General features: G+C 45.1%; 1 protein-coding gene across 1 annotated transcript in view; it reads left to right on the top strand.

Moving 5' to 3' along the window:
• The window catches only part of LOC106601645 (tumor necrosis factor receptor superfamily member 16), a 46912-nt gene that overhangs the window by 28612 nt on the left and 5048 nt on the right, over positions 1 to 13252 (top strand). Inside the window, exons 4-5 of the mRNA XM_045715380.2 lie at positions 7197 to 7434; positions 8676 to 8875. Of these exons, the coding sequence (XP_045571336.2) occupies positions 7197 to 7434; positions 8676 to 8875 (438 nt within the window). The remainder of the gene's footprint in view (positions 1 to 7196; positions 7435 to 8675; positions 8876 to 13252) is intronic.

The raw sequence follows: 13252 nt of genomic DNA, 5'->3' as shown, positions 1-13252 counted from the left end.
TCCCGTCTCTCCTTCCCTTTCTCCCTGAGCAGCCTTGAGTGGTTAGGCCAAGGGAAAAGAGGGGAAAAGGGATGAGGGGAGGAGTGGGTCATTCAGTGCCTTCACTGCTGCAGTGTAATTACTCCTGCTAATCAGAGCACTTTACAGCAGCGCTTCTGTTCCTCTACTCCTCCATCCTCTCACCTCCTCTCTCCCCCTTCCCTCCTCTCTCCCCCACTCTCCTCATCGCTCCCATACACTCTCCTAATACTGTCCCTTTCTGACTCTCTCTCTACCCACACTCTCCCTATTAACTCTCACTCTCTATGGAAAGCAGAATGCCAACTTGAATAATTTAATCCGGGGAGAGAGAAGTGTCTGTCTGTCTGTGTGTGTGTGCGTGTGTGTGTGTGTGTGTGTGTGTGTGTGTGTGTGTGTGTGTGTGTGTGTGGTGTTTACAAGAGGCCTAGGCAGATAGAGATAGGCCGTAATGAGACAGTGGGAGAGTGTTCTCTGATAGATAAAGAGGTCATTGTGCGTGTGGTATGTTTGATAACTGTCCTCCACCCCAACTTGACTGCAAGGAACCAAGGAGGGAATACAGTGCCTTGACTTTTTCCATATTTTGTTGTGTTACAGCCTGAATTTAAAATATATTAAATTGAGATCTTTTGTCACTGGCCTACACACAATACCCCATAATGTCAAAGTGGAATTATGTTTCTATACTTTTTTTGTTGTTGGACAAATTAATTAAAAATGAAATGCTGTAATGTATTTGAGTCAATACGCAGTCAACCCCTTTGTTATGGCAAGCCTAAAAAAAATTCTGGAGTAAAAATCTGCTTAACCAGTCACATAATAAGTTGCATGGATTCACTCTGTGCGCAATAATAGTGTTTAGCATGATTTTTTAACGACTACCTCATTTCTGTACCCCACACATACAATTATCTTTAATGGCCCTCAGTTGAGCAGTGAATTTCAAACACAGATTCAACCACAAAGACCCGGGAGGTTTTCCAATGCCTCGCAAAAAGACGGGCACCTATTAGAAGATAGGTTAAATATCCCATTGAATATCCCTTTGAGTATGGTGAAGTTATTAACTACACTTTGGATGGTGTATTAATACACCCAATCACTACAAATATACAAGCAACCTTCCTAACTCAGTTACCAGGGATTTCAACAAGAGGCCAATGGTGACTTTAAAACAGTTACAGAGTTTAATGGCAGTTATAGGAGGAAACTGAGGATGGATCAACAACATTGTCGTCACTTCACAATATTAACCTAATTGAGTGAAAAGAAGGAAGCCTGTACAGAATTCAAATATTCCACAACATGCATCCTGTTTGCAATAAGGCACTAAAGTATTACTGCAGAAAATGTGGCAAAGAAATTCACTTTTTGTCCTGAATACAAAGTGTTATGTTTGTGGCAAATCAATACAACACCTGTACCACTCTCCATATTTTCTAGTATAGTGGTGGCTGCATCATGCTATGGGTATGCTTGTAATCATTAAGGACTGGGGAGTTTTTCAGGATAAAAAAGAAATGGAATGGAGCTAAGCACAGGCAAAATCCTAGAGGAAACTTCAGTCTGCTTTCCGCCAGACACTTGGAGATTAATTTACCTTTCAGCAGGACAAGAAACTAAAACACAAGGCCACATTTACACTAAAGATGCTTACCAAGAAGACAGTAAATGTTCCTGAGTGGCCGAGTTACAGTTTTGACTTAAATCTACTTGAAGATCTATGACAAGACCTGAAAATGGTTGTTTAGCAATGATCAGCAACCAATTTGACAGAGCTTGAAAAGCTCTAAGAGACGTACCCAGAAAGACTCACAGCTGTAATTGCTGCCAAGGGTGCTTCTACAAAGTATTGACTCAGGGGTGTGAATACTTATGTAAATTAGATATTTCTGTATTTCATTTTCAATACATTTGCAAAAATTCTAAAAACGTGTTCACTTTGTCATTATGTCATATTGTGTGTAGATGGGTGAGGAAAACATATATTTAATCAATTTTGAATTCAGGCTGTAACAACAAAATGTGGAGTAAGTCAAGGGGTATGAATACATTCTTAAGGCACTGTACAGGGTTACCTTTACAATAAAAAAACTAAAATGCCAAATAAAATACAATTAAATAGCATTTCTCTATCCTCCTCCACTCCCCCTAATAAACAGTTATTCACAGGCCTGGGCTCATAAAAGCTCAGGGAAGTTTTATTTGTTTCAGAGACATTTAAAATCCATTGAAGCTGAAATAAAACAGTTAAACCACGGCCGCCTTTGGCTAACACGCTTAGCCGACCGAGACAGGCACTGGAGCCGCAGGTTTATTTCCCAGTTAACTGCCTTACTTTCTAGATCAGCACAGGGTTGATACATACATGCAGGTAAGCATGAGATATGAGAGAAAAACAGAGAGAAAGAGGGCAAGGGGTTCAGATGGAATATAGAAAGAAAGAGAGAAAAAAGAGATACAGCTAGAAGGAGGAAAAGACCAAGCTTGTGTTGGTGACAGTGAGTGTTGAGTCACTCTGACTCACTGTGATCACCCCAGATTGCCATCCGTAGGGTACCGGATGAAATGGACACGGCTATCAGAACTCACACACACCGTCTCCAAAGGTGTGAATAAATGGTGTGTGTGTGTGTGTGTGGTCATTGTAGAATTATATGGCTGACGTAGTCGCTACATGCACTGTATGACTCACGCAGTGGAAAAAGTGGAAAGAGGGGAATTTGAAGTGATTGTGGAAATCTCATCTTTGGGAACCTCTTGTTTAATCACCATAATGCTAAACCGACTGTAACTGATTGGTGAATAGAGATGGAAGGAGAAGCGCAGTTCCTGAAAGTTCAAGCATCAAATCAAATCAAATTTATTTATATAGCCCTTCTTACATCAGCTGATATCACAAAGTGCTGTACAGAAACCCAGCCTAAAACCCCAAACAGCAAGCAATGCAGGTGTAGAAGCACGGTGGCTAGGAAAAACTCCCTAGAAAGGCCAAAACCTAGGAAGAAACCTAGAGAGGAACCAGGCTATGAGGGGTGACCAGTCCTCTTCTGGCTGTGCCGGGTGGAGATTATAACAGCACATGGCCTAGATGTTCAAATGTTCATAAATGACCAGCATTGTCAAATAATAATAGTAGTTGTCGAGGGTGCAACAAGTCAGTAACACGTGGCTTTTTCATAGCCGATCTTTGAGAGTATCTCTACCGCTCCTGCTGTCTCTAGAGAGTTGAAAACAGCAGGTCTGGGACAGGTAGCACGTCCGGTGAATAGGTCAGGGTTCCAGCAGGTCTGGAACAACAGGTCTGGGACAGGTAGCACGTCCGGTGAACAGGTCAGGGTTCCATAGCTGCAGGCAGAACAGTTGGAACTGGAGCAGCAGCACGGCCAGGTGAACTGGGGACAGCAAGGAGTCATCAAGCCAGGTAGTCCTGAGGCATGGTCCTAGGGCTCAGGTCCTCCGAGAGAGAAAGAAAGAAAGAGAAAGAGAGAATTAGAGAGAGCATATTTAAATTCACACAGGACACCGGAAAAGACAAGAGAAATACTACAGATGTGACAGACTGACCCTAGACCCCCGACACATAAACTACTGCAGCATAAATACTGGAGGCTGAGACAGGAGGGGTCAGGAGACACTGTGGCCCCATCCGATGAAACCCCCGGACAGGGCCAAACAGGTAGGATATAACCCCACTCACTTTGCCAAAGCACAGCCTCCACACCACTGGAGGGATATCTCCAACCACCAACATACCATCCCGGGACAAGGCCGAGTATAGCCCACAAAGATCTCCGCCACGGCACAGCCCAAGGGGGGGCGCCAACCCAGACAGGAAGACCACGTCAGTGACTCAACCCACTCAAGTGACGCACCCCTCCCAGGGACGGCATGGAAGAACACCAGTAAGCCAGTGACTCAGCCCCCATAATAGGGGTAGAGGCAGACAATCCCAGTGGAAAGAGGGGAAACCGGCCAGGCAGAGACAGCAAGGGCAGTTCGTTGCTCCAGCCTTTCCGTTCACCTTCACACCCCTGGGCCAGACTACACTTAATCATAGGACCTACTGAAGAGATATGTTTTCAGTAAAGACTTAAAGGTTGAGACTGAGTCTGCGTCTGCATGTTCTGTTACACCTGCACTGGGACTGACAGACTGGAAACGTGACTACCATTCCCACTGGCCACACACTTGTGACCTGACCTTGGCCTAAAATAATTCCCTGAAATCCATACCATGCCTTTAAATAGGTTGAGTTTTATTTTTGTGTCTTGGTGTGACGTGGCTGTGAGCAGGGAGTGTCCAGTGTGGAACGGTATTCTCTACAGTTTCAGTAAACCTATCCCTCCCTACGGACAAAGGAATGTCCTGTCATCGCCAAGGAAACAGCTAGGAGATATCTGAGTCTTAACAAGCTGCAGAATTTAACAAATGTACCCTAAGACTCCCATCAGTGTCCCTGGGGAGCGTAAATAAATATGCATTCAATCAATGTGGAGAAAAAAAATGAAAAACAGCCTTGTCAGTAATAAAAAGAAGTGCTGAATTTTGACAGTTCGTTATTATTGTGATGCTCCACTGCTTTTCTTTGTGTCAAACTGTCAAGAGACCACATCACTGACCAGAACTGCCATTTCATACTTCACTGTGTTCTTAAAGTTCCATTGCAGCCATTTTTATCTCAATATCAAATCAATTCTGGGTAACAATTAAGTACTTTACAGTGATTGTTTTGAATTAAAATGGTCAAAAACAAAGAAAAATAGCTTCTTAGCAAAGAGTAATTTCTCAAGTGGGGTGGGGAAAACTGAAAACTAGCTGTTATTGGCAGAGAGGTTTGGAACTCGTTCTTATTGGTCTGGTGATGTCACCAGGCAGGCCAAAACTCCATCCCACCAAAACAGGCAGAAATTTCAGGCAGTATTTTCAAACAGCTCTTTCACTAAAATGGCATAATCGTAAATTTCACAATTTCACCGTATTATACCAACCTCACTCGTAGTGTGGAAAGATACACTCACCAGCCAGTTTTTTAGGTACACCACCACGTTTCACAAAAATTGATCGCTCCTACAGACAGTGAGTCACTTGGCCATGGCTTGCTATCTAAAGCAGGCAGCCAGGCATTGAGGCATTCAGTTCCTGTTCAATTGAATGTTAGAATGGGCATATCGAGTGACCTAAGTGACTTTGAGTCTGGTTTGATCGTCGGTGCCAGGTGCGCCGGATCCACTATCTCAGAAACAGCTGGCCTCCTGGGCTTTTTACGAAGAGAATGGTGCAACAAACACAAAATCCAGTCAATGGTAGTCCTGTGGGCGACAACAGCTTGTGGATAAGCAACGACGAAGGAGAATTACAAGAATTGGGCAAGCTAACAGGTGGGCCACAAACAGACAAATAACGGCGCAGTACAACAGTGGTGTGCAGAACAACATCTCGGAACGCACAACTCGTCGATCCTTGTCACGGATGGGCTACTGCAGCAGACGAGCACACCAGGTTCCACTCCTATCAGTTAAAAACAACAAGAAGTGGCTCCAGTGGGAACGCAATCACCAACACTGGACAATTGAGGAGTAGAGAAATGTTCCCTGGTCCGACGAATCCCGGTTCTTGTTGCGTTATGCTGATGGCAGAGTCAGGATTTGGCGTAAGCAGCATGAGTCCATGGACCCATCCTGCCTGATGTCAACAGACCAACATCCCTGTGGAATGTTTCCGACTTTTAGGTCTGACCCGGTGTTTATAAAACACAGGAAAATCATATTATTTGAGGGCTGAGGAAGCCTGCATGGGGTTCTGTTCTGTTGGGGATTACTCCTTCATATCCACACCACCACCATCCACCACACTCCCCTCGAGGTGTGGATACTGGCAGACATACTGTAGCTACATCTAATGCTTGAAGCATAACAGTTTTATTACACAACACACACAGTAGGAGTGCGTGACACAGCAGATAACAGGGTAACCACTACAAAGAACATGACTGAGTTGTCCTGTGCTGTATGTACGTTGCCAAGGGAAGCAGAAGCAAGAAGGCCTCTGGGCAGCCATGGTGTTGCTGGCACACTGGAAAATAGCAGTTGATCATTAATGCAATTTACAGAGAAACAGAAAGAGAGAGAGGAAATGGGACAATTTATAAAAATGTCTCCTCTTCAGTGAGTTAAGCCTGATGAAAACCAGACCCCTCCAGTAGGAGAGGGAGAGGGAGAGAGGGAGAGAGAGAGAGAGAGAGAGAGAGAGAGAGAGAGAGAGAGAGAGAGAGAGAGAGAGAGAGAGAGAGAGAGAGAGAGAGAGAGAGAGAGAGAGAGATCCTACTGCTGCCCTCCCTGGCCTGCAGCACCAGAGGTTAAGCTGAACACACTGACCCTCTAAAGCCCCTGACTTTGTACTGCGGGTACTCCACATGGTGTGTGCCATGTTATGTACAGAGATCACAGTCATGCTCCCATATAGAGAAGAACTTGGAGTGCGTCCCAAATGGCACCCTATTCCCTATATAATATTGTACTACTTTTGACCAGAGCCCTATGAGTTCTGGTCAAAAGTAGTGCACTATGTAGGAAATAGGATGCCCTTTGGTATGCAGCCCTGGTGAGAGAGTCATGATGTGCTGCTGGGCTTGGGTTATTATGTGGGTAAGTGACAGTTTGCCTCCCATCTCCTCCTCCTCTAGAAGCATTCCCCCTTTTTCTCCAGATAACATCTTAGCCGGAGCCCATCTGCCTATAAGAACAAGCATTCACATGTGTGCACTGTCACTCAAACATCTGCTTAGGGACATCGTCGTGACTAAACTCAGGCTCAGAACTACTTGAAGAAGGATGTATACAGTTATAGTTCATGAAATTAATTTTTTTATTATGGGGAAACGTATCTTTTTTTGTTTGTTTTTATTTCCCTGGTCCTCATTGTAAATTCCCTTTTTGATATACCGGTGTGCTAACTACAGTACAATGTGCTGGTTCCAAGGAGACTTGATGTAGGTTGCTTAGCCAATGATAATGTATTCCTAAACTGGCTATTATTACTGCTGGTTAAGTGTGTGATTTTTTTTTTAATAAAACATTCTTACCATAAAATAATGACCTCATATGAAAATGACCTCTTCCTGTCTTATATAATAGCAATCTCTCCTTTTTCCTCTCTTCCTTCACTCTCCTTAGATCCTCTCCTCCCGTCCTACACGTCGCCCACCTTTCCCCTGGACATGTCTTCCCCCTCTTTCACAGACATCTTCCCACCAGACAGCTCCAGCAGCCCCTCCCCGGGGGGAGAGAGCACCACGGCCCAGCCCAGCCCTCACTTCATCAGACCGGGCTTCAACGAGAACCTCATCCCCATATACTGCTCCATCCTGGCTGCTGTGGTGGTGGGGCTGGTGGCCTACATCGTCTTCAAAAGGTGAGGGGCCATGGAGTGGGAGCATAGACAAAGCAGGGAGATAGGATATGAGCACAGGTAGAAGCAGTTATCACACAGATATAAGCAGCTATCACACAGATATAAGCAGCTATCACACAGATATAACCAGCTATCACACAGATATAAGCAGCTATCACACAGATATAAGCAGCTATCACACAGGTAGGACCAGAGACAAAGCAGGGAGGATGATACATGTATGCAGACAGTGGGCTCAGGCTGGAGGAGGGAGAGAGTGAACTAGGACAGAGAGGTTGACTAGTCGGAAGGGGAATGACAGGCAGGATGGTGTTTGAGTGATGTAGCCCATGGCTAAAGAAAGGCAGGGAGCCAGATAGAGAGCGACTGTATGGTGAAATATTCAGGCCTGTTGTGGAATGGCAAGACATTGACCCAGTTACACCACATGGTTACGCACGCACGCCAGCATGCACGCACGCACGCACGCACACACACACACACGTACACACACACACACACACACACACACACACACACACACACACACACACACACACACACACACACACACACACACACACACACACACACACACACACACACACACACCACACACACACACACCATAATGCATTTCAAAGGTCACACACTCAGAGTAAAATGATTGACAGAGGTCAGTGACATATTAAACATTAGAAATGACGCACACAGAAGCACGCACACATACACACACAAGCATTTGCACACAACACATACACACACACACGCCGATTCAAACACACCATGTACCAAGTAAACAAGCTCATCATCAAATCCAGTATCGATTGTAAAGTGCAGTCCAGTTGAAATCCGAGTGGCTACTTCGTCAACACAAACAGTTACGGGGCTTCTTTAATATCTATCTCCTTCCACTGTATAAACAGGTCCAACACTGTCTGTTAAAAGGCTTTGATTGACTGATTGATTAGATTGGATCATTACGACTAGGAGGCTGCTCCAGCCAGAGACAACATTACAGTAAAAATGACTGAGGATAAAACCACTATGAAGCCAGAAGGCTTGTTTCCCTGCTGGTCCTTTAGGTTTACTGGAAGACTTTCAGAGATGTTTGTTGACTGATCACTCCTCGTCCCTTCCACGTTTCCTGATGACCATCCCAACCACAAAACGTCCATTACGTGCATCACATCAATTAAACCACTTCTGGGAACACAGTGTTGCGGGCATGACTCACTTCTTCTCCGTTCACACCTTCCCAGGTGGAACAGCTGCAAGCAGAACAAACAGCCGGCTAACAACCACCAAGCCACAGCAGCCAATCAAACGGTGACGCCGGAGGGGGAGAAGCTGCACAGCGACAGCGGCATCTCAGTGGACAGCCAGAGTCTGCAGGAGCAGCAGCATGCAGCCCAGGTCCAGGCCCAGGTCCAGACACAGACACACAGACCGGAACAGATAGGTGAGCTCTCATAACACTGTAACACTGTTACCCTACAACACACACTGTACACTTAGCTAGATGCTGTAATGGAAGTCTGTATGTCTGTGTGTTCACCTGTTGGGTCTGTTAGGAGATTCTATGCTAGCTGGACTAGGCATATACAAGTGAGAGATGAAAGTGGTAACAAAGTGAATTTAGGTTACATATTTTATTATTGTACATAGCGAGTCTCAGATATTATCCCTTTGTGTGTACATACTTAGATACGACTTTGGAAATGTCACCAAAGAAGTCTTAACATGGGAGGTTATGAAGGAGGGAAGGATGAGTAGTCTACACAATTTACATCTGATATCTGTGTTTTACCAATGTATACCCCTTTACCTATGCTACATGTGACCCAGCCTTCGATATTTGGGTGAGCGAGAGAGCCAGAGAGAGAGAGTGGACAGGATGGTCCAGTATTCGGTGGGAGACAGCACCACTGCCTTGTGGGAAATACATGATGAATGGTCGTGAAGGAGGAGAGCAACTTTTTAAACGGAACAAGGAAGTGAAAACAAAAGCAAGAGCTTCAGGAATGTGAAGTGGTCTCTCTATAGAGCCTGGAGCGACCTACCTTCCTTTAATTCAAAAATCCATGGCAGAGACACAGTCAGTCCTCTTATACTGAGGAGAACCATGCTCTACTTACTCCTCTCTCCATCTCTTTAGCGCTTTCAACTTATCTCTCTCTTTCTGTCTCTCTACATATCTCCTCTTTCTCCCTCCCTTTCTATCTCCCCTTTTCTTTATCTCTCTCTCTCTGGGGTCTCAGTGGCGTGGCACAGTTTCTATCCACTCAGAGGAGTGATAGAGAGAGCTTTGTCGTCAAAAGGAAGAGAGGAGACCAACTACAGAGTGAAGAGTTTGTTTTTCCAACCTCCTAAGTGCTGAGCCAGAGCCTAAGGGGCCCTACACATCCAGTGACTCAGCATCTCTCTCTATGCAGTCATGAATGCATAACTGAAGAAGTTATGAAGTAGTAATGAGGTAGTTCAGAAGACAATTATAAAGTTATGTTCGTGAATCGTGAGTTAACTTATGCACCATCACCTGATCTGACCCTGGACCTCTGCTGTTTTGGATCTTACCCACAACCTAAATGCATACCCATGCCCATGTGATGTCTGGGCAGCCTGGGAAATGCTCCTATTGTTTTATTTTGTGTTGTGGGAATTCTATTCATTTCCCCCCCACTCAGAAATGCAAAGCCTCAGTATAATGGAGAAAAGGGGGCATCTTTTCCTGGGGATTAGCATGTGATTGGATCATTGAGTAGATGCCTGCCCCTTTAACCCTTGTCTCTTTGTGTGATTGGCTCATTAGCAGGTGTTGTGTGATGGAGGCCAGGCCCGAACCCCCTGCCTGTTTAAATCTGATCCAGCGACAGTGTTTAATGTCTGCTAATTAGCGTTAGCGCTGTCTTCTGGCGCAGAAGCCATTAAAATACAGTACTGCACACAGCATGCTGTGGGTTGGGCGGCTACTCCACTAGTAAATGGGGACTGGTTAAAATATAAAACACCCAAGGGGGTGAGAATATGTACAATAAATCCATAAAATCATATGGATTTCCCTTTTCAGATGAACCATATTTTACACATACAGTATGACTGAAAAGCCCACAGCAGTCTTTGTAGACGGTGTCATACCCAGTCAAAACAAGTCAATTAAGATTTCAAGTGAAATATGAAAATCTATAAAAGATGCCCTGTGCTTTGATTGACAAGCTCAAAAGGACTCCCCGCGTCCCTGCCTTGGGGTAAGAACTCCCAAAAGACTTACAGACATCTAAAATAAGTATTCTCTACTCTCCAGTGCAATCTGGTGATCTTTTAAAAAGCAATCTGTCTTTTCCCTTTGAGGCCCCTTCCCCTTTACGCTGGAGTATTCCTTCCTCAAGGGGCAGAGGGGTGTTTAAAATGTAAATGGGACTCAAACCTCTCACTCATCTCTCTCATCATCGTGCCTCTGTCCTTAATCTGATCCCATTCTCTACCTGAACGATAGTCACGGAAACTGTCAATCAAAGTCTGCTCGTCCCAGGTTAGAGGGGCAGTGGGCTAAAGCTAGTATAGTAGGAGAGTAGCTAGTGTAGTAGGAGAGTAGCTAGTGTAGTAGGAGAGTAGCTAGTGTAGTAGGAAAGTAGCTAGTGTAGTAGGAGAGTAGCTAGTGTAGTAGGAAAGTAGCTATTAGGGGTAGGAGAGTAGCTAGTGTAGTAGGAGAGTAGCTAGTGTACTAGGAGAGTAGCTAGTGTAGTAGGAGAGTAGCTAGTGTAGTAGGAGAGTAGCTAGTGTAGTAGAAAAGTAGCTATTAGGGGTAGGAGTGTAACTAGTGCAGTATGAGAGTAGCTAGTAAGGTAGAAGAGTAGCTAGAGGGGTAGGAGAGTAGCTAGTGCTTTAGGAGAGTAGCTAGTGGGGTAGAAGAGTAGCTGGTAGGGTATGAGAGTAGCTGGTAGGGTAGGAGAGTAGCTAGTGGGGTATGAGAGTAGCTAGTAGGGTAGAAGACTAGCTAATGGGGTGGGAGAGTAGCTAGTAGGGTAGGAGAGTAGCTAGTGGGGTAGGAGAGTACCTAGTGTAGTACAATGCTAGTGTAGTAGGAGAGTAGCTAGTGTAGTAGGAAAGTAGCTATTATGGGTAGGAGAGTAGCTAGTGCAGTATGAGAGTAGCTAGTAAGGTAGCAGAGTAGCTAGAGGGGTAGGAGAGTAGCTAGTGTTTTAGGAGAGTAGCTAGTGGGGTAGGAGAGTAGCTGTTAGGGTAGGACAGTAGCTATTAGGGTAGAAGAGTAGCTCATGGGGTAGGAGAATAGCTAGTAGGGTAGGAGAGTAGTTAGTGGGTAGGAGAGTAGTTAGTGGGGTAGGAGAGTAGCTTGTGGGGTAGGAGAGTAGCTAGTGGGGTGGGAGAGTAGCTAGTAGGGTAGAATAGGAGCTAGATGGGTAGGAGAGTAGCTAGTGTATTAGGAGAGTAGCTAGTGGGGTAGGAGAGTAACTAGTAGGGTAGGAGAGTAACTAGTAGGGTAGGAGGGTAGATAGTGGGGTAGGAGAGTAGCTAGTGGGGTAGGAGAGTAGCTAGATGGGTAGGAGAGTAGCTAGTTGGGTAGAAGAGTAGCTAGATGGGTAGAGGAGTAGCTAGTGGGGTAGGAATATAGCCAGTGGGGTAGAAGAGTAACTAGTGGGGTAGGAGAGTAGCTAGTGCATTAGGAGAGTAGCTAGTAGGGTAGTAGAGTAACTAGTGGGGTAGGAGAGTAACTAGTGGGGTAGCAGAGTAGCTAGTGCATTTCGAGAGTAGCTAGTAGGGTAGGAGAGTAACTCATGGGGTAGGAGAGTAGCTAGTGGGGTAGGAGAGTAGCTAGTGGGGTAGGAGAGTAGCTAGTAAGGTAGGAGAGTAGCTAGTAGGGTAGGAGAGTAGCCAGTGGGGTAGGAGAGTAGCTAGTAGGGTAGAAGAGTAGCTAGATGGTTAGGAGAGTAGCTAGTGCATTGGGAGAGTAGCTAGTACGGTAGGAGCGTAGCTAGATGGTTAGGAGAGTAGCTAGTGCATTGGGAGAGTAGCTAGTAGGGTAAGAGAGTAGCTAGATGGTTAGGAGAGTAGCTAGTGCATTGGGAGAGTAGCTAGTAGGGTAGGAGAGTAGCTAGTAGGATAGGAGGGTAGCTAGCTAGTGGGATAAGAGAGTAGCTAGTGGAGTAGGAGTGTAGCTAGTGGGGTAGGAGATCTGCTAGTAGGGTAGAGGAGTAGCTAGATGGGTAGGGTAGTAGTTAGTGGGGTAGGAGAGTAGCTAGTAGGGTAGAAGAGTAGCTAGATGGGTAGGGTAGTAGTTAGTGGGGTAGGAGAGTAGCTAATGGGGAAGAAGAGTAGCTAGTGTAGTAGAAGAGTAGCTAGTAGAGTAGGAGAATAGCTAGTGGGGTAGGAGAGTAGTTAGTGCAGTAGAAAGCTGGTGTAGTAGGGAGTAAAGCCCTTTCTGTTGAGGAGGCAGCCCTGGGATGTGGATAAGGTAAACAGCAAGAGCTTTAGAGCAGGACAAATACTGACGTATTGCTTTGTCCAAAGCACTTTGAGACTAAATGAAAAGAGCTATATAAATGCTAATCCATTATTGGTATTAATCATGAATAAATGTAACATATTGTAGTGAGGACCTCTGTGTTGAGTAAAATAGAATAACTTGAGTCTGTATTGACTCAGTTCTAAAAGAAAGAGGAATGTCAGTGGTGGGAGGGGTACAGTGTGACAATCAGAGAGAAGCTAGGGCCAGGTCACCTTAACATGTACACTTTTGTAATTTAGCAGACACTCTTATCCAGACAGACTTATAGTCAATGCATTCAATTTAAGGTAGGTAAGACAACCACAAATCACA

The sequence above is a fragment of the Salmo salar genome, chromosome 03 (genome assembly GCF_965601325.2).
Source record: "Salmo salar chromosome 03, fSalSal1, whole genome shotgun sequence".
NCBI classification, from domain to species: Eukaryota; Metazoa; Chordata; class Actinopteri; order Salmoniformes; family Salmonidae; genus Salmo; species Salmo salar.
This window is presented reverse-complemented; position numbering and strand designations above follow the sequence as displayed.